Source organism: Ochotona curzoniae, unplaced genomic scaffold (genome assembly GCF_017591425.1).
Source record: "Ochotona curzoniae isolate NIBS_2020 unplaced genomic scaffold, NIBS_Ocur_1.0 contig_1014, whole genome shotgun sequence".
NCBI classification, from domain to species: Eukaryota; Metazoa; Chordata; class Mammalia; order Lagomorpha; family Ochotonidae; genus Ochotona; species Ochotona curzoniae.
Genome location: NW_024464920.1, coordinates 947076 through 970270, shown reverse-complemented (window position 1 = coordinate 970270; position 23195 = coordinate 947076). Strand labels below are relative to the sequence as shown.

General features: G+C 45.8%; 1 protein-coding gene across 1 annotated transcript in view; it reads right to left on the bottom strand.

The window, feature by feature from the left end:
- The window catches only part of SPATS2 (spermatogenesis associated serine rich 2), a 140684-nt gene that overhangs the window by 77604 nt on the left and 39885 nt on the right, over positions 1–23195 (bottom strand). The window contains exon 2 of the mRNA XM_040978705.1: positions 15735–15996. Coding sequence (XP_040834639.1) covers positions 15735–15759 — 25 coding nt within the window. The 5' untranslated portion in view covers positions 15760–15996. The remainder of the gene's footprint in view (positions 1–15734; positions 15997–23195) is intronic.

The following is a 23195-nucleotide window of genomic DNA, read 5'->3' as shown; positions in this document are numbered from 1 at the left end:
TAAAAATTAAATAAATCTTTTTTTTAAAAAAAAAAATGGAAGAAACTTGGGGGAAAAACTGAAGAAAAATGAAGATGCTTCAGTCACTTGTAAAGAAATGCCAAGCTTATAAACACCATGTAACAGGACATCAAGAAGGAGAGAAAAAAGTAAGAGGAAGTAAGTTTTATTTAAAGAAATAATAGCCAATATTTAATGAAATTCCCAAGAGATTCATACCAAGATGTAGTACAGTCAAATTGCTACACAAAAGAAGGAATTGTTGAGACAAGAGAAAAATGATTCACTACAAACATAGGACCATCAATATGATGTAGTCACTGAAATGGGATAATCTAGATGTAGAAACTTAAAAAATGACCAATGAAGAATTCTATATCCAGCAAAACCATCTTTTTTTTCCTTTTTTTAAAATTGCATTTTTTACAATCTTTACATAGTTAATTAGGGCACAAAGGGTCAAGAGCTACAGGAAAGTGGGTAAGACTATCACTTCCACACATTTTTTTTCAAAACTATCTTCTGAAAATGAAGGTGAAATCGGGACATGTCAGTAGACAAGGGCTGAAAGCGTCCGTCGCTATCACTGCTTTCCCTTGAGAAAGACTAAAGCAGATCCTTCAAGGTGAAGGCGAGTGAGAGCAGACAGCAACCAAGTTCAGAGAGGCGTTATGAGCACACCAAAATCAGGTGTGCACCCAAAAGTTCAGTGCCTTGTGTTAAGATGTCCACTTCCCTACTGGAGCACCTGGTTCCAGCCCAGCTCTACTCCCTTTATTTTTTTAACCATACATTTATTTATTCTAAAGACAGAGAGGAAGAGACAATAAATCCACTGGTTTACTCTTCAAATGGCTACAACAGCCAGAGCTGGACCAGAGATCTGTCTATTGTAGGCACCAGGTAACTGGATCTTGCTTTTTCATCCAAATTGAGAACTCAATCTTTTCATTTAATAGTCCACTGAGAATTATTGTAATTATCAGTGTGCAAGGGAAAGCAGTGATAGCGACGGACGGTTTAATTTGAAGGGGAAACTATCCAATTCAACCCTTATGCTAAAGATTTCAATACTTACGCTGGCCATAATGGCTAAATGCTAATAACATCCCATATGAGCACTGGAATGTGTGCCAGCTGCTCCACTTCCCACCTACCCCTTTGCAGTTGGCCTTGGAATGTAATGGAGGACAGTCCAAAGCCGTGGGACACTGCACCACGTGAGAGACTTAGAATAAGCTCTAGGCCCCGGCTTTGGATAAGCTCAGCTCTGGTTACTGCAACCATTTGGGGAGTTGAACCAGCACATGGCAGATCTTTCTGCCTCCTTTTCCCTGTAAATCTGCCTTTCCAATGAAAATAAATAAATCCTTTAAAAATACATATTTCAATATTTTTCTCTTACTAAGTGACAGAACAACCAGAGAGAAAATCAGTAAAAAGAAAGTTGATGCGAGCATCATGATCACCCAACTTGATTTGGCAGAAACACTACCCAACAATAGGTCAATGTATGTTCTTATAAGCAGACATGGCACATTCTCTAGAAAAGATCATATGCCAGGCAAAGACGCCAGAAAAACAGTAAATTACAGGGTCCAGGGCAATGGCCTAGTGGCTCAATCCTTGCCTTGCATGCTCTGGGATCTCTTATGGGCACTAGTTCATATCCTGGCAGCTCCACTTCCCATCCAGCTCTCTGCTTGTGGCCTGGGAAAGCAGTAGAGAATGGCCCAAAGCCTTGGGACCCTATTCTCATGTGTGGGAGACCTGGAAGAAGCTCCTGGCCCCTGGCTTCAGATCGGATCAGCTCTGGCTATTGCAGCCACTTGGGGAGTGAACCAGCAGACAAAGGATCTTTATCTCTCCTTCTCATTGTATATCTGCCTTTCCAATGAAAAAATACATCTTTTAAAAACCTATCTCATAATTACTTCTATGAAAATATGTAACAACTCCAGCTATTGGTGCTGTCTTGTATCTAGGCAAAATTTTACCTTGTGGAAGAAAAGCAGCCAATAGCTAGTGGACATGCTGGGCCTAGTTAATGCTAAATTTATATTATTCACTATACCAGTTTTTTTTAAAAAGATATATGTGAGGGGGGGCAGTGGGTTCTGGTGGAAGATGGCCCTGGGGCTCACACCAGAGAGGGTGCCTGTGGATTTGCCCAGGGAAGGGGGTTGAGGGATATAGGGGGACTGTCAAGGGAGTGCTTTATAGGTGTCGAATGACTTCCGGGGGCTTCCACGGACCATGCCACTGCACTCACAGGTAAACAAGGGATCTGGGACCCGATGGTTTAGAGGGGAAACCAGAGGGTATGTCTGGGTCAGACCAATGCATCTGCCCATGTGGGAGACCTGGGCTAAGTTAATTGGCATCATCTGCTGCTACCTGCCAGTGCACATGAAAGCTAGGGCTGGGTGATCTTCTAGGAAGGGCTAGGCCATAGTACCCACCAGTGAGTGTCAGGGCTCCTGGTGGGCCACACAAGGTTGGGCTATGACACCAACAGGCACATGAGAGCACCATGTCTGAGAATAGATTTTGTAGGATATGTGGGCTCACCCCTGTGGGTCTTTAGTATTCAGTAATTTGCGTGAAAGCTGGAGCTGGAGACAGACAGAGCTATGCATGATCATGAACTAACACAGAAACTGGGGTTGGGAGCAGGCTGAGCTGGCCTATTCTGCAACACCTGCCAGCACATGCAAAGGCAAAGACTGAGGACAGACTAATCTGGACAGGGGCTTAACATCCACTGGCATACATGAGACCCAGGTCTGGAAGTGGACCTGGTAGGGGAGCTTGGGGAACTACCCTCCTAGGCAGCAGCTCCCACTGGTGAGCTCAATTGCTAGGGGTGGGCCAAGCCAGACAAGGCTGCATCACTCTTCAGCAATGTGTGTGGGTTGGCTCAGGGTGCAGGTCAGGCTGGGATGGACCAAGCCTCAGCACCATCTGGCATACAAAGGAACCAGGATGAGGTGTGGGCCATGGCAGCCTAGGCTAATTCACAAGCCAGTTCACATGAGACCCAAGAATGGGAGTACAAGAGCAAGGCTGCAGCACCCACCAGCATAAACTGAGACTGAGGACAGGCCAGGCAGAACCAGGCAGCAAGACCCGTCCGCAAAAGCCAGGAAAAGCAAACAATGCCAGACTGGGCTGAGGACCCCCAGCTCGTGCAAGACCCAGGATGGGGGCAAACCTGGTAGGGAAGTTCTGGGAATTGCCCTAATGGGCCACACTGCTCCCACTGGTGAGTATGAGCTAGGACTAGGGGTGGACCAGGCTAAGAAGGGCTACAGAACCTGTATGTCTGCATGTGAGTTGGGTTTGGTAGAGGGCTAAGCTAGGCTAATCCACCAAATCTATTGGCACAAGCAAGAGTCAGAATAAGTGTAGGCTGGCTGGACTCTGCCACAGCATCTACTGGCAAGTGACATGACTAGGTGCAGGTCAGCTCAGGCTAGACTGCAGTACTTCCTGCAAGCACAAGCCTGGGGCTGGAATGCACCTAGTAGAGGAACTCTGCTGCAGTGCTGCTCCTGCTGGCACGCATGAGGGAATAGTAATCACGAGCATATTGTGTGCTAGGTGTGGTGGTGAGTAGTGCTGAGCTAAGCCAAATACCCACCGGCATATACTAGATCTGGATGGGATGCAGCGCAGGACGGACTACACTGCTTCCTCTTAATTTTTCAAGAGTTCTTTCACGGCCAGCGTGGTAGCCTAGTGGCTAAAGTCCTCACCTTGCATGTGCTGAAATCCCATATTGGCACCAATTCGTGTCCCAGCTGCTCTGCTTCCTATCCAGCTCCCTGCTTGTGGCCTGGGAAAGCAGTTGAGGACGGTCCAAAGCATTAAGACCCTGCACCCGCATGGGAGACCCGGAAGAAGTTTCTGGTTCCTAGCTTCAGATCAGCTCAGCTCCAGTTGTTGCTGCCACTTGGGGAATGAATCAGCAGATGGAAGATCTTTCTGTCTCTCCTTTCTGTAAATCTGACTTCTCAATAAAAATAATTTTTTTAAATAAAATGAAAAGTGTTTTTAATCTATCCATCTGGAAGAATCAGAGACTGACCTATCTTTTGGTCCACTTCCCAGATAGCCATCACAGCCACAGTGAGACCAGGCTGAACCAGGAATTTTCTCTGGGTCTCCCACAAGTGTAGTAGAAGGCTGGATCAGAAGTGGAACAGACAAGACTCAAACTGGCACCCACGTGAGATGCCAGTACTGCAGCCAGCAGCTTAACCTGATGCACCCCAGCACTGGCCCTTTTCATTCATTTTACTTGAAAGGCAAAGACAAAAAAAAAAAAAAAAAACCCACAAGAAGGCAAAGAGCTCTGTTCACCAGCTCACTCCCTGAATGCCTGTAACAGCCAGGGCTAGGCCACGTGAAGCCAGGATCCTGGAACTCAATCCAGGGACCCAACCACTCAAGCCATCACCTGCTCCCTCCCAGGGAGATGAGCAGGAAGCTCATCAGAAGTTCATGCCTGGATCTACACCAAAACCCCAAACCACCCTGACACGGGATGCAGGCGTCCCAGCTGGTCTGTCCAAGGCCAGCTCTGGGTATGCAGGATTAGTGCAACACCTAAAAATAAATTAAGGTTAATACTCTATGGTAACAAAGCACAAAACTGATCATATCAGCAGACCAGTCCTTGATAAGTGCTGACATTTTAGACTGAGCAACTCATTGCCATGGACAGCTATGCTGTGTACTGCAGGGTATTCATTGCATCCTCAAGTTCTTTACTCACTGAATACAAATAGCACTCTTTCCCCAATATATGACCATCAAAAATGTCCCCAGACACTGCCAAATATCCCCTGAGAGGTAAAAGTCTGTCTCATTTTAGAATCTCTGAGTAAAAACTTAGCACACTAGGAACAGAAATGATTTCTTTCAGATGATAAAAGCAATCTATGAAAAACCTATACCTTGTAACACACTTACTTAGTGGAAAAAGACTGAACGATCTTCCCCAAGCACTGCGGACAAGGCAAGCAGGCCTACTCTCAATACTTCTGTGCAAAAATGTACCAGAGGTTCAAGGCAATGCAATTAAAAACAAACCAAAACAACCCTGTAGAAGTTACAGTAAATCGAAGTAGAAAAAGGAAGACCTATCTTATTCACAAAACCAATCTTGTATTTTATGAACTTACCCACCAAAAACTGATAGATTTAATAAGTACACTTAACAAGAAATTGGAAATGTTTCTACATTCTATTAATGCAGTTAGGCTACTGGGTGTGGCTGTCTTCCCTTCTCTCCCTCCTTCCCCGAGATACAGGAAGAAGAAAAAGAAAATTGGAAACAAGTGACTCACCTAATTTGCCCTATTTCTCTACCCTTCCCATCCTGATCAGTGGTCCACATGGGTATGCATCCTTCTCAACTACATAAATATCAAAGATAAAAAATTTTAAATTATGATTTACTTGTTTTTATTGGAAAGACAGATTACAGAGAGAAATAGATATAAAGAGAAAGATCTCCCATTTGCTGGTTCACTCCCCAAGTAGCCACAACAGCCAGGGCTGAGCTGATCCAAAGCCAGGAGCCAGAAGCCTCTTCCAGGTCCCCTGCACGGGCACAGAGTCCCAAGGTTCTGAGCCATTTCCACTGCTTTCCCAGGCCACAGACAGGGAGATAGATGGAAAGTGGGACAGCCAGGACATGAACTAGCACCCATATGGGATCCTGGCTCGTGGAAAGCAAGGATTTAGCCACCGAGACATCACACCTTGCCCAAAGATAAAACAATTTTTTTAAATGTACCTATGTTCCATTCACAATAGCATCAAAAACAACAAATTAGGGTTGGCATAGTGGCATAGTCAGCTACTTCTCACCCTACAGCACCAGCACCTAAGGTGCTGGTTCAAAATTCAGTTGTTCCATTTCCAAAGAGTTCATGGGCCCTGTGCCCCTGTGCCCCTGTGAGAACAAGAAAGAGCTCCTGGCTCCCAGCTTCAGACAGGCCTAGCTGTGACCATGCAGCTATTTGGGGAATGAACCAGTCAGGGGAAAATCTCTCCCTCTCTCTTCCACTTCCTCTGTAACTCTAGCTTTCAGGTAAAATGAACAATCTTTTTTTTCAAAGATTCATTTTTTTTGTTGTTGTTGGAAAGTCATATATACAAACAGGAGGAGATACAGAGAGGAAGATCTTCTGTCCAATGATTCACTCCCCAGGTGACCACAACCAAGGCTAAGCCAATCCCAAGCCAGGAGCCGGGAGTTTCTTCTGGGTCTCCCACACGGGTGCAACATCCCAAGACTTCGGGCTGTCCTGGACTGCTTTCCCAGGCCACAAGCAGGGAGCTGGATGGGAAGTGTGGCTGCTGGGATTAGAACAAGCACCCATATGGGATCCCAGCATGTGCAAGGTCAGGACTTAACTGCTAGGCTACCATGCCAGGCCCAATAAATGAATTTTTAAAAAAAAAAAAAGAAACAAATTACTTAGAAATAAATTTGACAAAAGCAGTATAAAACTGCTAAGAGAAAGCAATCCAAATAAATTAAATATACTAACGAATTGAAAGATCCAATTGTTAAAGTAACAATTCTCCAAAAATTCAGTGCAATCCACTGACAGTCTGATTGTAAATACTATTTGGGAATACAGAACCAGATCAGACCAAGTAGTTTTTGAAGGAAAAGGTAGATGAAAGTCCCTACCTTTTGTAGCACAGACTACAGTTACCCACCTGTATCTGAGGGCCACCAGTTCCCGCGCTTCCCACCGATACAAAACTGAGGAGGCTCAACCCTTCTCTATAAAATGAGAGAGTATTTGCATAAACCCTATCCACAACCTCCCCCATGCTTCTTTGTCTTTCTTTTTTAAGATTTATTTATGCTATTTGAAAGAGTTACAGGAAGAGAGAAGGGAGATCTAGCTGCTGGTTCGCTCATCAAGTAGCTGCAACTGCCACAGCTGGTCCAGTCCAAAGCCAGGAGCCAACAGCTTCTTCCAGGTCTCCCACGTAGGTGCAGGGATCCTAGCACTTGGACCACCTGCCAGGGTTTTCCCAAGCTATAATCAGGAAACTAAACTGGAAGTGGGGCAGCTAGGACTCAAACTGGTGCCCATGTGGGATGCTGGTATCACAGGCAGCAGTTTCAAATGCCATACCACAGTTCCGGCCCCTCCCACACATTCTAAGTAAGCTCTAGGTTGTTTGTAATATCTAACACAGCAAGCAGGTAAACAGGTAAAGAGGCATTCCACTGTATTGTTTACGGAACAATGACAAGAACAAAAGTCTGTACAAGTTGTGTACAGCTGTGGTGTTTTCCTTGCATATTTTCACTCTGCAGTTGGTTGACTCCAAGAATGTGGAAGACACAGACGCACAAGGCAGATTGTACTTACTACACAGCTACAGCACAATAGACAACGAACCCTGGAGCCAGCACTGCAGTGCAACAGGTAAGGCTGCCCCTACAATGCCAACATCCTACCTGGCCACTGATCCCTGTTCTACTTGCTCCACCCCCGATCCTGTTTCTTACTAGTAACCTAAACAGTGACAACGGTCCAAGTGTTTGGTTCCTGCCATCCAAGTGGGAGTCCTGTATGAAGCTTCTAGCTCCTGGCTCCAGCTGGTGGCCATCTGAGGAATCCATCAGTGAATGGGAAGGTCGGTCTCATCTCTGTGCCTCTCCTCTAATTTTCAAATAAATAGATTTCTTTCCTTAAGAAGGAAAAAGAGGGCCCGGCGCGGTGGCACAAGTGGTTAAGGTCCTCGCCTTGCATGCCCGGGATCCCATATGGGCGCCAGTTCTATCCCGGCAGCCCTGCTTCCCTTCCAGCTCCCTGCCTGTGGCCCAGGAAAGCAGTCGAGGACGGCCCAAAGCTTTGGGACCCTGCACCTGCGTGGGAGACCTGGAAGAGGCTCCTGGCTTCGGATCGGCTTAGCATCGGCCGTTGCGCTCACTTGGGGAGTGAATCATCGGACGGAAGATCTGTCTCTCCTGTCTGTATATCCACCTTTCCAATAAAAAAATAATAAAAATAAATCTTTTAAAAAAAATAAAAAGAAAAAGAAGGAAAAAGAAAAATTCAGTAGAGCACCATAAAGGTAGATACATACATCAATGTAAAAGAATGAACACTACTAAAGTGAACTGACATTTATGAATTTTTAAATTGTATGTATTTACTTACTTATTTATTTGAAAGCAATAGATGAGTGCCCATCTACTGTGTCACTGCCTTGGCTGGGCCAGGCTGAGGCCAGAAGCCGGGAACTCAATCCAGGTGTCTGTGAGTGGCAGGGACCCAACTACACTTCATCTTAGTCAAAAGGCGGAGCATTTGCAGGGACCCAACTAGCTGAGTCATTATTGTAAGGAATGGCTGAAGACTGAAGAGGCCCCCACCATTTTAGAGCAACCCTTTAAATAGCTCTTACCTTTAGGCTTCAGCTCCATTACTTTTCAGTTTCAGTTTCCCACACACTCTCAGTTCCTTATGTTTTGGTTTCAGTTTTGGGCTCTTTAGTTCCACGCCCAATTTTGTACCAACAGCTCTCTCCACCTATCCCGCGCAGCCCAGCATCCCTGGCCCTGCCTACTGCGGCATCTACCAGTCCTGGCGATGCAGTGCTCCCAGTAACCACCCCTAGGTTACAAAAGCATGTCCCTTCTTTGCTTCCCATCCCTCTCTGTGAAATAAAGAGCTCCAGTATGACTGGCTGTATCTGGGGCTTGGGTTTGCTGAGGTTTTTCCTAACACACAATAACAGGAAGCTGGAATCAGCAGCAGAGCCAGCATTTGAACCCAGGCCTTTTGATGGGGAATAGGTTTCCCAGCCAGTGGCTTAACTGCTAGGCCAAATGCCTGCACCTCAACTGATTTGTCAGCAAATTCACTGGCAAGTCAGTGGGGTAAAATGAAGATAATTCTACTCCTAAGTATTTCCCCAAGAGAAATGTAAATATATTTCCAGAGACTAGTATGCAAATGTACATAATTTTTAATTATTCAAAACAGCCTAGGGACTAGCATGGTTCATGCACTGGCATATGAGCACTGGTTCAAGCCCCAGTCCAGCTCCCTGCTAACGGCCCAAGTGTCTATAGCCCTGCCACCCGAGTGGGAGACCAGATGAGGCGCTAGCTTTGGCTTCGGTCTTGCCCAACACTGGCCCTTGTAGCCTGCTAGGGAATGATCCAGAGGGTGGATGATCTCTCTGCAACTCTGACTTTCAAATAAATAATCTATTTAAAAATCTGATTTATAAAAATAAATAAACAAAACAAAACAAAAACACCCAAACTTGAGATAATCTAAAACAATAACTGGTGAAGGCAGAAATAAAAAAATACTAACGAGGAACAAAAAAGAATATACTACTGACACATTAAAAATGAAGAAACCTGAAACATTACACTGAGTGAAAGTTAGACATTTTAAAAAAGCACTAATTTGTGTGAAATTCTAGAAAAGGTAAAACTGAGTCAACTAAAAAGACAGGTGTTTGTCTAAGGTGGGTAGAGACCGAGAATTGATCACAATAAAAACAATCAAGTGGTAAGGGAAAGCCTTTTCAAAGAAAATTGATGTAATTTTGCACAACTGCACAAACTTACAAAAAATAATCAAATTTCACACTTAAAGTGGGTGCACTTTATGACATTAAAATTAAACTTTCATAAAACTTAAGAAAAGGACTTTCAGATGTTGCAGTACTGGACAAATCATTAAGAAAGAAATTCTAAATGCTCTCCATTTCCACATATTTCTCCATTTTACTGTCAGGACACTGAGTTAACTGACTCCTGCTAGGTGTTGACTAAAATGCTTGCAGCAATCAATAATTTTAATTGAAATTGGCCCAGTGGCATAGCCTAGCAGCTGAAGTCCTCACCTTGAACACGCCGGAATCCCATTTGGACACCAGTTCCTATTCCAGCAGCTCCACTTCCCATCCAGCTCCCTGACTGTGGCCTGGCAAAGCAGTCGAGGACGGCCCAAAGCCTTGGGATCCTGTACCCTCGTGGGAGACCTGGAGGAATCATCAGACTCCTAGCTCCGGATCAGCTCAGCACCACTGCAGTCACTTGGGGAGTGAATCATCGGACGGAAGATCCTCCTCTCTATCTCTCCTCCTCCCTGTATATCTGCCTTTGTAATAAAAATAAATAAATCTTCAAAAATTTTTAATTGAAATTGATTTGATTTAATTTAAGCCATTCAAGTTTGACTCTACTAAATATTTCACTAAATAAGGAATTTATAGGTATTACTGGTGAAAGAAATGTATAGAAACATCCTCTTTTGAGGAATAAAAATGTAATTCATTATAAAACTACAGTTTGTAAATAAGCTGCCATGAGAGGCCAAAAAGCATCACAGCACCTCTCTCTACCACAGGACCTTACAACTAAACCATAAAGTCAGAAGAATTATAAACCATTTGGACTCATAAGACATACAGCAAGAAGATTAAAATTTATAAATAATAAGGTAAAAACATAATATCTTATATTTTAGTTGGAGCATCAGATAGCTAAATAGTTTATCTGCACAGATTTTTTTCCAGCAAAATCCTAAAAACACGTAAGTTTACTTTGATCCAACTAAGTGTAAGCCTAGGGTAACTTCAACCAAAATTTATAACCACTTAATGCCTACACTGTGATCTAAAAGTTAAATTTATTACAGTAATTAGAACGAATACAAAAAAAAGAACTGATTTTTTTAAAGCTCAAGCAAAATAAAAAGATGAAATAAAAACCACCTTGTTTTATAAAAATGAAAGCAATTTGCTTCAGTTAATTTTAGCAAAAGTTATATACTAAATTTTTTGATAAATTACCAAGTGTTCAAGATTTCTCATTTTCAATAGGAAAAGATGTTCAAAGTTCAAGCATAAATGGGAAAAACTACACTGAATTATGATGACTAAGAAGAAACAAATTTGGGCTATAAAAAGCTTTGCAGTTTATAAATTTCATCCCACAGTTAAGTTCAGACTCTGTGGTAAAAAAGTTATTTCTCAGAACTCAGATTTTCATTGGATTTATTATCCAATGAAACCACAGCTTTCAAAACCACAAGCAGCTCTGGTATACGATTATCTTATAATGAGGTTTTTGAATTACCAATTCAACATTAAGTTCAAGAGCATTCCCTTCATATTTAAAATGTGCGACCTGGATTGATGGAGCTTTGTTTTGAATTACAGTGCATTAATTTAAATTGAAAATGAAATTGAATGAGGTAAAGAGGGAGAATTCTTACACCATGGCCATTTTAAAATTAATATATTCCAGTTGCATATACGCTGTTGTTAAATTTTGTTAAATTTAGGGCCCAGTAGATAGCATAGTGGTTAAAGTCGTCGCCTCCCATGCTCTGGGATCCCATATGGTTGCCAGTTCTAATCCTGGCTGCTGGTGGGCCTCAGGATGGGGCGACAGGCTCGGATCCCGACTCCAGCCACCACATGCACGTCGTGAGCTGTGCCCCAGGTGGCCAGCGCCATTTGGCGCCAAGCTCCGCTGATGGCCACCCGGACGCAAGCTCTGGGGTTTTGGTTCTTTGAATCGCTGCTAAGGTAGCTCCAGGTTGAACCCACTATGTTTCTGGAATGTGAATCAATCCTAAGATTACCAATCACAGTAACTCTTCCTTTGAAGAACTTGTAATCACTGAACAATGCTGACCACCAAACACCAGTTCATGCAAAAGCTAAGGCTCGGGGCTTGTCCAGCAGGATCATATCCTATTACCTGACATGATGATGGATCAGGAGACGGGTCACATTAGGCAGGGACATGACATTAACTAGCACTCGAGAACCATATCCGGGGGTAGATTCTGTGGGGGATGTGTGGGCCAAACCCTGTGGAAATTCTAGTTCCACTGGTTATCTCCAGAGTTGGGATGGTGATGGACTAAGCTAGGTGTGACCAAGGAGCCTGCCATCAATCATAGGTAAAGGAACCCCCAACAGTCTGGACTGGTCAAGGCAGCAGCACCCGAATGTGCATCCTGAATAGGGTGTGGGGTAGGCCGGGCTGCAACATTCACCAGCTAATACAAGGCCAAATGGAAGACTAGACTGCACTGGACACTGGCCTAAAACCCAATGGCATGTATGAGAACTGGGTCTCAGAGTGGGTCAAGCGGAGGAACTTGGGAAATTCCCCTGGCGAGTCATAGCTCCCACTGGTGAACATGTGGTCCAGACCTGGGGGTCTGACAAGCTGGGCAAGTGAGCTCCAACATTAGTTGGCTGATGTGTAAATTGGTAATGTAAACAGGATGTACTGGGCAGGACTGAGCAAACCTTAGCCCACAAGCAAAACTAGAAACCAGGATGGAGCACAAGTCATGCCGAGCTAGGCCCTTGCACCTACTGTTCTGTGAGAATCAGGAACGCTAAGCTACAGCATCTAAGGCTCAGGCCGGGACAGGTGAGGGGATGATCTAAGCTGAGTCAGAGCAACTACTGGCATGTATGTGATCTATGGCTGGGAACAGGCCCGGCTGGGGAGCTAAGTGGACACCCTAACTGGGTTGAGGTTCCCGCCAAGAGCACATGGGCTGGAATGGGGACTGTGTTCTGATCAGGATACAGTTGGGGAGCTAAGGGGACACCTTAGCTGGGCTGAGGTTCCCACCAAGGGACACGTGCTGGAATGGGGGCTGTGTTTTAATCAGGAAACGGTTGTAGTATCCCTTGGCACAAGTGTGGACTGGGACTGGATGCACCAAATTGGGCCAGACTCCAACACCATCTGGACCAGGGTAGATGTGGGTTGGCTAGGTCTCAGCCCCCTACTGAGCCATGTGTGAGCTGTATGTGGGTATGGATGAGCCATGGCTGGGCTGAAACATCCAACAGCAAGAACCAGATTGAGCTGAAGGCCAGTCGGGAAAAGCCACTGTTCCTGCTAGGACAAGAGGTGAACTGAGTAGGGCTGGCTCATGGACCCACTGGTATACATAAAATTTGGCACTGAGAACGGTTCTGATGGAGGAGCCTGGGCAACTCCTCTGACAGGACACAGACCTGGCAGGTAAGCACAAGAAGCAAGATGAGGAACAGCCCAGAGTAGGCCAGGAAAAGTTACCCACCGACATACATTTGGCATAGGTTGGTGGCAGACCAGGCTGAACCAGTTCACATCATCCACTGGCAAACCCGAGCACTGGAACAGAGTGTGGGTCGAGCCAGGTTCGGTCATGACAAAAACCGTGCACAATAAGGAATGCTAAGGTGAGATTGCCTGTACTGGATGTGGTTGCAGCGAGCAACCAGCATGCGTGAGAACCAGGAAGGGAGGGGCAGAGTCGGCAGGGAGAATATGGGGGTGGTTCCCTTTGCTGGACAGCTACTCCCACTGGAGAGCACAAGCTGGGATGGGGAAGACCAGACTAAGCAAGGCTACAACAGCTGTGGGCCTCATGTGGACTAGATCAGGGAAAAGCCAGGCTCGGCTGATTATTCCTACTAGTGCAAGCATAAATTTAGAGTGGGTGAGGGTTGTTTGGGCTTAGCCACAGCATCAGCTGGCAGAAGCTGGCACTGGGGCCAATTCTGTCAAGTCAAACCACAGAACCACCTGGAGAGTGCATAATCTGGGAGTGAGAGAGACCTGGGAGGGAAATAGTGGGCTCCTCCCTCTTGGGTTACCACCCCTCACGGGAGGGCTAGAAAACTAGGACAGAGGCTGGGGTGGCTAGACAGCGAGGCACTCAACATCCGTGAGTGCTGGATAGTTGAGCTGGTTAGATGGAACTAAGCTTCAATACCCATTGACATATATGAGAGCTGAATGGGATGTGGGACAGACTGGACTACTGATACACATCCTGGCAAACCAGAGTAAGGGGCAGGCCTGGTGGGGATTATTGTGGGGCGCTCTGACTAAGCTGCAGCTCCCACTGGTTTATGTGAGGGCCAAGTATGTGCTGGGCAGAACCAAGCTGGACTGCAACACCCATTGGTTCCAGTGGAAGTTGGGAATGAAAACAGAACCAACCCAGCAATTGCAACCACCAGCTGATCACCGGGGAGATGGACTGTGCCAGGCCCTGTGTTTGCTAAAACACACAAGAATCTGTTCTGGTGGGCCTGGCGCGGTGGCGCAAGTGGTTAAAGGTCCTCGCCTTGCACGCCCGGAATCCCATATGGGCGCCGGTTCTAATCCCGGTAGCCCCGCTTCCCTTCCAGCTCCCTGCCTGTGGCCTGGGAAAGCAGTCGAGGACAGCCCAAAGCTTTGGGAACCTGCACCCGCGTGGGAGACCCGGAAGAGGCTCCTGGCTTCGGATCGGCATGGTATTGACCCGTTGCGCTCACCTGGGGAGTGAATCATCGGACAAAAGATCTTCCTCTCTGTCTCTCCTCTCTGTATATCCGCCTTTCCAAGGAACAAAATAATAAAAATAAATCTTTAAAAAAAAAAAAAAAGAATCTGTTCTGGGATCACCTCAGACAAAGTTTTCTTCGGGGATCTCCCCAATCCAAATGCCAGACACAAAACCCTAACCAAGAAAAGACAGAAGACCGAACAAGTCAATCAACCACCTCAGCTATATGTAGGCAGTGAAATACTGGGCAAATGGAGACTCTAAGATGGACTATGTCAATCAGGGGGTTCTTCAAAGACCTCATCGTGTTCGGAGTTGCAAGACTGGCAGCAATTCATAGCTGGTAAACCATCAAAACCTCTTGAGCAAGTATCTCAGAGCATGCCCCATATCCAGGACTCGGGGTAGGTGGGAAACTGGGTGGGGGTTCTCCCTCAATATCTCCCTTTACTTCAGATACACGAAGGAAACAATATGGAAATAATAGTCTGACCCACTTTCCTATAGCCCTTGAACCTTTTTACCCTAATTAACTATGTAAAGATTGTCAAAAATATAAGAAGAAAAAAAAACTAATCCCGGCAGCCCCGCTTCCCTTCCAGCTCCCTGCCTGTGGCCTGGGAAAGCAGTCGAGGACGGCCCAAAGCCTTGAGACCGTGCACCCCCATGAGAGACCCAGAAGAGCCTCTGGCTCCTGTCTTCAGATTGGTGCAGCATCTGCCGTCACACTCACTTTGGTAGTGAACCATCAGACGGAAAATCTTCCTCTCTGCCTCTCCTCCTCTGTGTATATCCGCCTTTCCAATAAAAATAAATAAATCTTTTTTGAAAATTTATTAAATTTAAATTTCTGCAGCTCTTCTAGAAAAGCTGAAGAGGAGGTCTCTCCAGCTCTGTGTTATCCCTCCCCTCATTGCAGCTCCTCTGGGTTGTACAGTCTCTGCCCTTTCCGTTTGCCCTCAGACCAGGAGCTCGGGCTAAGTCTCGCAGAAAGAAGCCTTCAGCAGGAAGCCAACACAGCGAGCATCTACTCCTGCTCCGTTTCCTCTCCCCAGTGAAACGTCAGCTCACAGAACACAGAACATCCTGCACCACGTGATTTCCTACCATGAATCGCAAATGCACATCATCCTGAAGCGTTTAGCTTCCGGGCAAGTATGTTATAACGAGGCAAGTTTGCATGAATATAAACCAATTATTAGATGGATTAACAATCATAAGAGTAATACACAGACATACTGTTAAACCCACAAATATTTATAAAACTATCCAAAACCCATAATCAAAAGAACAGTTTTGGATATATGGCCGGAAACGGGGATGAGCGGTACACAGCTATGCTTTAACAGTTAACGCCCACAGCAATCTTACCCTTCTGGCTTTGTTTCCTAGACATTGCAGTTTCGTTGATCTCAAAAAACACAGGAGAAAGAAATCCTTTTGGCTTGTGTGGGTTCCGACACCTCTGGTTTAAAAGTGTGCAACAGAAGTCTGCAGTTGAAAGCAATAAATACAAAATCCTGGTTGCTGGAAATCCGGCTCACTCGCTGCTAATCTCCTTTCCTTCTCTGGAACCAACTTCTTGTCAGGAAACAGCATTGCAGAGACTCATGTCTCTTCTTCCGGGGAGATTCTGGAGACAAGAATACAAACACATTTTTCACTATACAGTAATAACCGTGTGCATGAAACCTGAGACACAGGTTTCATTTGGGTAAAATTAGTGTTGCTTCAGTGCTCTGGAAAGAAGGTAATTGTTGCGGAACGCAGTGCTTTTTCCCTTTAATCTTCGCTCACCTTTCTAGCTTGGAAAGGGTGTCTTGTCTTACTTTTTTCATCTCTAACACCTCATCCCCACCTCTGCTCCACAATGAAATTCCTCCATCGAATCATTCCATAAGGTCCTCCTTACCCCCACACCTTCCAGTCCAAATCAAAGGTCTTTTCCCTTCCTCTAGAGTTAAACTCCTCAGGTTTCTCAGCTCAAATGCAGCTATAAATAAACCTGGGGGAGCGGTGAGAATGGGGGAAATCCAGAGAAATTTTAATAAGGAAACTCAAAATATCAAAATAGGATTCGTTTCAGAAAGCTTCTCTAACTTGTAAAGACACAAACGCTCCCCCCTGTACTCCTAAATGCTTTAAAGACACATAACTAAGATTGTTGGGGAAAGAAGGATCTCACACTCTCACGTCTAGACAGCAGTCAAAATATTTCTATAAAATGCAGTGCAGGAAAGAAAGCAAAGTTGCCTTCAGTGAAAAATTTTCCGGTGTGGAAATACAATGACAGACGAGGAGGCAAATTCCCAGGAAAGTCAAATTCCATGAAGTGTGAGAGCCCCTCCACACCGCTGTGGAACCTAGGGAAGGCGGAAGAACGCGCGGACCTCTCACCTTCCATGGCCTGCCCACAGCCTGCCACGGCCACGGAAACACTGGAAATACCCCCTTAGGCAGAGGGGGTCAAACAGAACATTTGATGATTTTGGAACAAAGAGATGATTGAGATCTACAAAACAAAGGAAAAAACCTGAATCCTACCACTTTTCACCTCAGGTACCCCACAAGGGCCACGTGTCCTTACTAATATTTATTTCCTGATGATTCAGGTAAATCGTCCCCTTGGAGTCTGTAAGGAGTTCTTGTGTCAGGCCTGCACTTCCCCACCCTCACCCTTGCAGGGCCCCTTCAAACTTGACATTCTTTATGCTCTTTCACAAGAACTACCGAGCCTTGAGAACCGTGGCAGTCCTGAGTCCACCGCACTGGCGACCGAGGCTGCTGCCACCACAGGCCCCTCACCCCCAGGCTAGGGGGAGAATTCTACCAAAGGAGGAGAACAAGGCCAGATGGTAACCTGAACCCACACAACGAAATTACAGCACCAGAAAAGTAAGTAAGTGGATAAATACGTATTTTCAAATTTCCTCCTAAAAGAAGGAATTTATATTACCTCAAAGACAATATAATACAGTACTCAAGTGTTTCTAATAAATACAGATGTAGGCATTGGTGCAGTGGTGCAGCACATTAATCCTCTGTCTGTTGCTCTTCTTCATGTCCCGGCTGTTCCACTTCCCATCCAGTTCACTGTCTATACCCGGGAGAGCAGAGGCTGGTTCAAGTCCTTGGCACCTTGCATCCACGTGGGGGGTCTTAAGAGGAAGCTTCTGGCTCCTGCCCTCAGCTCAGCTCAGCTCTGGCCACTGTGACCATTTGGGGGGTGAACCAGCACATGAAAGAACTGTCTCTCTGAAAATCTGCCTTTCAAATACAGTACTAAAATAAATAAATAAAAACGAATACAGATACAACTAACAGCAGGGAGCAGCCCTTCCCTTCCCCTGCCAGCAGACATGGGGGAAAACAAGAACTTTCTCCATGTCTCTACCTTTACCACTCTAATTGAAATGTGTTCCTTTCATCTATGTAAACAACATTTAAAAATAAAAGGGTTTTTTTTTTTTAAGTACAGGTGTTTTGCCTAGTAAATTAAGATACTGGTTAAGATGCCCAAATCCCAAGGGGACTAGCTAAAGTCCTCGCCTTGCACGCACCGGGATCCCATATGGCCACTGGTTCTAACTCTAGCAGCCCTGCTTCCCATCCAACTCCCTGCTTAAGGTCTGAGAAAGCAGACCCAAAGGCCCAAAGCCTTGGGACCCTGTACCCACATGGGAGACCCCGAAGAAGCTTCTGGCTCCTGGTTTCAGATCAGCTAAGCTCTGGTTGTTGCGGCCACTTGGGGAGTAAACCAGAGTATGGAAATTTCTTTCTCCCTGCTCCTCTCCTTCACCTCTCCTCTCTGCAAACCTACAGATCAAATAAATAAATAAATATATAAATCTTTTTAAAAACTGTTAGATTAGATAGCACAAGACCCAATTACAGATTCAAACACAAAGGGATTGGAAGAAGGGTTAAAAAAAAAAAGACATACCAAGAGGTAACAGTAAGAGCTTACGATCAGACCCTTTCCCCCCCGCCCCCCAAAAAAAGAGTTTAGGGCAAAAATACTACCATAAAGATATGTCACTGTGATGAAAGATTACCGCATCTAAAATACCCAGGGGCTGGCTTGGTGGCATAGCAAACTAATCCTTCACTTGCTGTGCTTTGTGTCTTGCTCCACGCTGATAGGCCAGGGAAAGCAGCAGAGGAGGTCCCAGTCCCTGAGCTCACACACCTTTATGGTTCAACCAGAAGCTCCTGGCTCCCAGCCTCAGACTGACCCAGCTCTGGTCACAGTAGCCACTCGGGGAGAGAACCAGACGATGGAAGACCTCTATTTCTGTCTGTCTCTCCCTCTAATTCTGACTTTTAAGTAACAATCAATAAATCTTGAAAAAAAGAAAATATTTTTAAATGTTAAAAATATACAGTAATTATAAATGTATATCCACCTAACAGACCTAAAATATATGAAAGCAGAAACTGTCAGAATTGAAAGAAGAGTTCAACAGAAGCAGCAAGTCTTTAATATCCCATCCTCAGTAACTGATCAAAAATCCACAGGAAACCAGCACGAGCACACTAATAAAGAGTACATATGTATGCATTTTTATATATATATAAAACTATTACTACACGTTCTTTTCAAGCACACATGGAACATTCCCCAAGACAGATCATGTACTGGACTAAGCATCAGATTTTGATCCAAGAGTCAAACTCAGCTCATAGTCTTTTTCTTTTTTTTTCCTTTGAGAAGCAGTTGGGGCTGGCATTGTAGCACTGTGGCTTAAGCTGCTACCTGCAACGCTGGAATCCCAAATGATCCACTTTTAAATAATAAATAAAGTTTTGAAAAAAAAATATGAGAAGCAGAGCAAGCAAGCTCCCATTTGCTGGTTCATTCCCCAAATAACTGCAATGCCTGGGGCTCAGCCAGGGCCAGGATTCAAAGAACTCAACCCAGTTATCCCATGTGGGTGACATAAACCATCACTCGTAGAGTCTACACTGGCATGAGACCTTGGGAATTTCAATTAGCAACTTAAGGCCCAACTACTGTCTGCTTTTTTAAAAAGTTTTATTTTAGATGATGTTTACATAGATCAGGGTGGGGAGGATTGAGTTAGGAAAAGTGGGTGTGATCACTATATCCAAATTTTCTATTTCTTCCTGTATCTGGGTGGAGATGGGAGATAAGGAGAGAAGCCACAACAAGACTCCCAACAGCCCTAGTACCTGGGGATGAGAATGGCCACCCAATATCCACCCAGGGTACCAACGTGGGGCAAGCTCCAAGGATTCTGCCCAAGAGGTATCAATAGTTTGAAAAGTTGTCGAGCTCATCGATCCAAGAATGAGGGAACACTTTCAATGCCCATTGGCTGACCTAGTCAACCTTAAGAGTCTCCATTCGTCCAGATATCTGCTGTGATTGGTTGGTTGGGGTGGTTGTCCAATTTGTTCTGTTCTCTCTCCTCTACTATGGCACCAGATGTCCTCTGCAGGACCCAACGGGTTGCCATATCCTCTATGTGGATCTGGGCCAGCCATCCACTACTCCATATTTTCTACTGAGGAGGACCAGTTCTTGCAGGCAGGCCCAAGGGCCCAGGGCAGGTGACCCGGGTCCCGCCAGACCCCCCACCCCTGGGGCTCTTGGACCTGGCACACACTGTGCTGGCAGGCCTAAGGTCCCGAGCCAGGTGACCCAGCCCAGCCAGACAACCCCCTCCCACCCCCAGGGCTCACAGACCCACACTCACTGGGCAGGTGGGACTAAGAACCCAGGCCAGGCAACCTGGCCCCACCAGACATCCCACTCCCAGGGCTCATGGACCCAGCACCCACTGCACAGGCACACCCAAGGACCAGGGTCAAGTAACCCAGGCCCCGCCAGATGCCCTGTCCCTGGCCTCCAACACACAGGCGAGTCAAAGGACCCAGGCCAGGCAACCTGGCCCATCAGATCCCTCTGCTCCTGTGGCTCATGGACCTAGCACCCACTGCCCAAGACCCACATGGCTTGCCTCACCTCAGCATCAACCACAGGGTATTTCAGCCTGGCTTAGTCCAACCTGGCCCAGCCAGCCCCGTGTCCCAGCCGCAGTGTGAACTGGCTGGTGTTGCGGCCCGACCCAGTCTGTCCTGTACCCTGTCCTGGTTCTCAGATCTGCCAGTGAATGTTATGAACTGGCCCAGCCTGGCCCATCCCCAGACCTGACCCACATGTAGGCTGGCAGGTATTATAGCCTGGCCTGATTTCAGCTGTTCCTTGCCTTGGTTGTTGTGTTCACCTGCAGGGACTGTGTCCTGACAAAGGAGTTCCTCAAGCCCCTCTATCAGGTCACCTCCCAGTGGCAGATCTTATACACATGCTGGTGGGTCCTTGGCCCAGGCTGACCACTTCTTGTTCTGGCAGAAACTCTGTCCTTGCCCAACCAGCCCATACCCGATCTGGTTCTTACTGCTGGGTGTTGCAACCCATCCACACCTGGTCCACCCCCCTACACAGCTCTCATGTGGTTAGTGGAAGCCGAGACCTAGTCCAGCCTGCTCCAACACCCACGATGGCTCTCATGAGTACCAGTGGGTGCTGGAGTCTAGCTCAGTCTGGCGCCTCCCACCCAGGCCTGTTCAGAGCCACAGATTTTGCGCGTGCCAAAAACTGCTGTTCCACGTGAATGAGCCCTCACACTCCCCACAGATTCTGTCCCCAGACCTGATTTACCCACATGCTGGTGAGTGTCATGGACCAGCCTCACATTACTCGTTCCCTGGTCCAACTCTCACCGGTGGGTTCAGTGGTTACCTCCGCAAGCACAGTGCCCTTGTCCATGCACACCCTCAGAAGTTCCGTACCTGGACAAGAACTCTCAGGTCCCTGCTCACCCAAACCAGTGCCATCCCCCAGACTGAATGTAAGCCAACACCCCCAAGTCCCCAGATCATGCCATTCCGAGTCCTGCCAAGCTTCCCCACTGCCAGGGTTAAGCCGCCCGGCTGCCCACAGACATGCCTGCACCTGGAGGAACCAGATCGCACTGTTTCAAGTCCCACCGAGCTTCTCCGCTGCTGGATTTTAAGTCTTACTGTCTGTTTTAAGAATAAAATTTTATTCTCACACAGGCAGACCAACTGGTCTGTATACTCTCGGTGGCTGCTTTTGTGCTATATCAGATACCAGAAACTGTAAGAGAGAATGTTTGTCTGATAATCCTAACATTTTGCCAATATTACAGAAAACATGTCAAGAAATATGATACACCATAATAAATCCAAAAGGATTAACATAACAGAAAACAAGCTCTTCAATACAACAGAATTAAGCAAAAGTCAAGAACAAAAAGAAGTATGGGAATCCTCTAAATATCTGAAATTGAACAAATACTTCTAAGTAAATCAGAGGCCAAAGAAAAATCACAAAGGAAATAGATTAGAAAATAATATGAACTGAAAGAAAATGAAAACACAACATAGAGAGAGAGCTGAAATGGCACTATACCTACAGTTGGAACAAGAAAGTGGGGAGGGTACTGGGTGTCACAGCTGAGATGACCCTTGGGATGCCCAATGTCAGATCAGAGTACGTGGTCTGGGAAGACAGGAGACTGCCCAAGGCCTTGGGACCCTCCCACGTGGGAGACCCAGAGGAGGTTTCTAACTCCTGGCTTCAGATCAGTTCAGCTCTGGCTGTTACAGCCATTTGGGGAGTGAATCAATGGGTGAAAGACCTCTGTCTCTCCATCTCTTTCTCTCTCTCTCTGCAAAATCTGCCTTTCAAGTAAAATTAATAAATAATCTGAAAAAAAAGCAAAATAAAAAATGAGATACAGCTTGGGACACACATCTCCTTCTGGAGTGCCTGGGTTCTAGTCCTGCCCCGCTGCAGCTGCCAGGTTCCTGTTAACACACTCCCTGGGATGCCGAGTGACAGCTCAAGTGACTGGGTCCCTGCCACCCACGGCAGAGACTCAGCCTGAGTTCCAGGCTTCTGATCTCAACCTGGTATCAGTCATCATGAGCACTCAGAGAGTGAACAAGCAGATCTCTCTCACTCTTTCGTTCCCTCTCAGTCTCTGATATAACTGATGCCAAAAAAATAAAGAACTCTAATCACAGACTCAAACTGAATATATTAAAAAAAAATAGTTGAGCAGGGCCCAGCGCGGTGGCGGTTGCAGTCACTTAAGGAGGGAATCATCGGACGGAAGATCTTCCTCACTGCCTTTCCTCCTCTCTGTGTATCTGACTTTGCAATAAATACAAATAAATCTTTTTTTAAAATGGTGAGTAAATGTGGCTTTAAAACAAAATGCTGCTGGGTATGCATCATTTTTCACTTCCTGCTTTAACAACAGTGCATTATATAAGATCTGACAGTAAAGGATGATAAGAGAACTTCCATAATCAAAGAAAATTTGTTCTAATAATTTTTGGCAAATTGATAGTGTCTACTAGATAGAATCAGTAAAGACATCAACTATAACAAATATTGTAAGGACACTTTATAAAGAAAAGGAGGGGAGGGGAGAGGAGAGAAGGGAGAGACAAACTGAGCAAAGCAGGAGCGTTGACCCCAAAGGCTCTGGGCCCTGCGCTTCTCCTTAACCCGAAGCCACACCGCTACCCCAGGCCAGCACAACAGCAATCACAGAAGATGGCTGGCTGAGCACGCTCTACGGGGCTCCGGAACAAAAGCATGAAAAACAACTGTCCACTTTGCCTTGACAGAAAACATGCATTTTTAAAGAAAGAATTTTTTTTTTTAATTTGAAAGATGGTTATAGAAAGAAGAAACAACACAGAAACAGAGAGAGAAACAGAAAGAGAGGTCTTCTAGTCATTGGTTCACTCCCCAGATGGCTGCAATGGCCA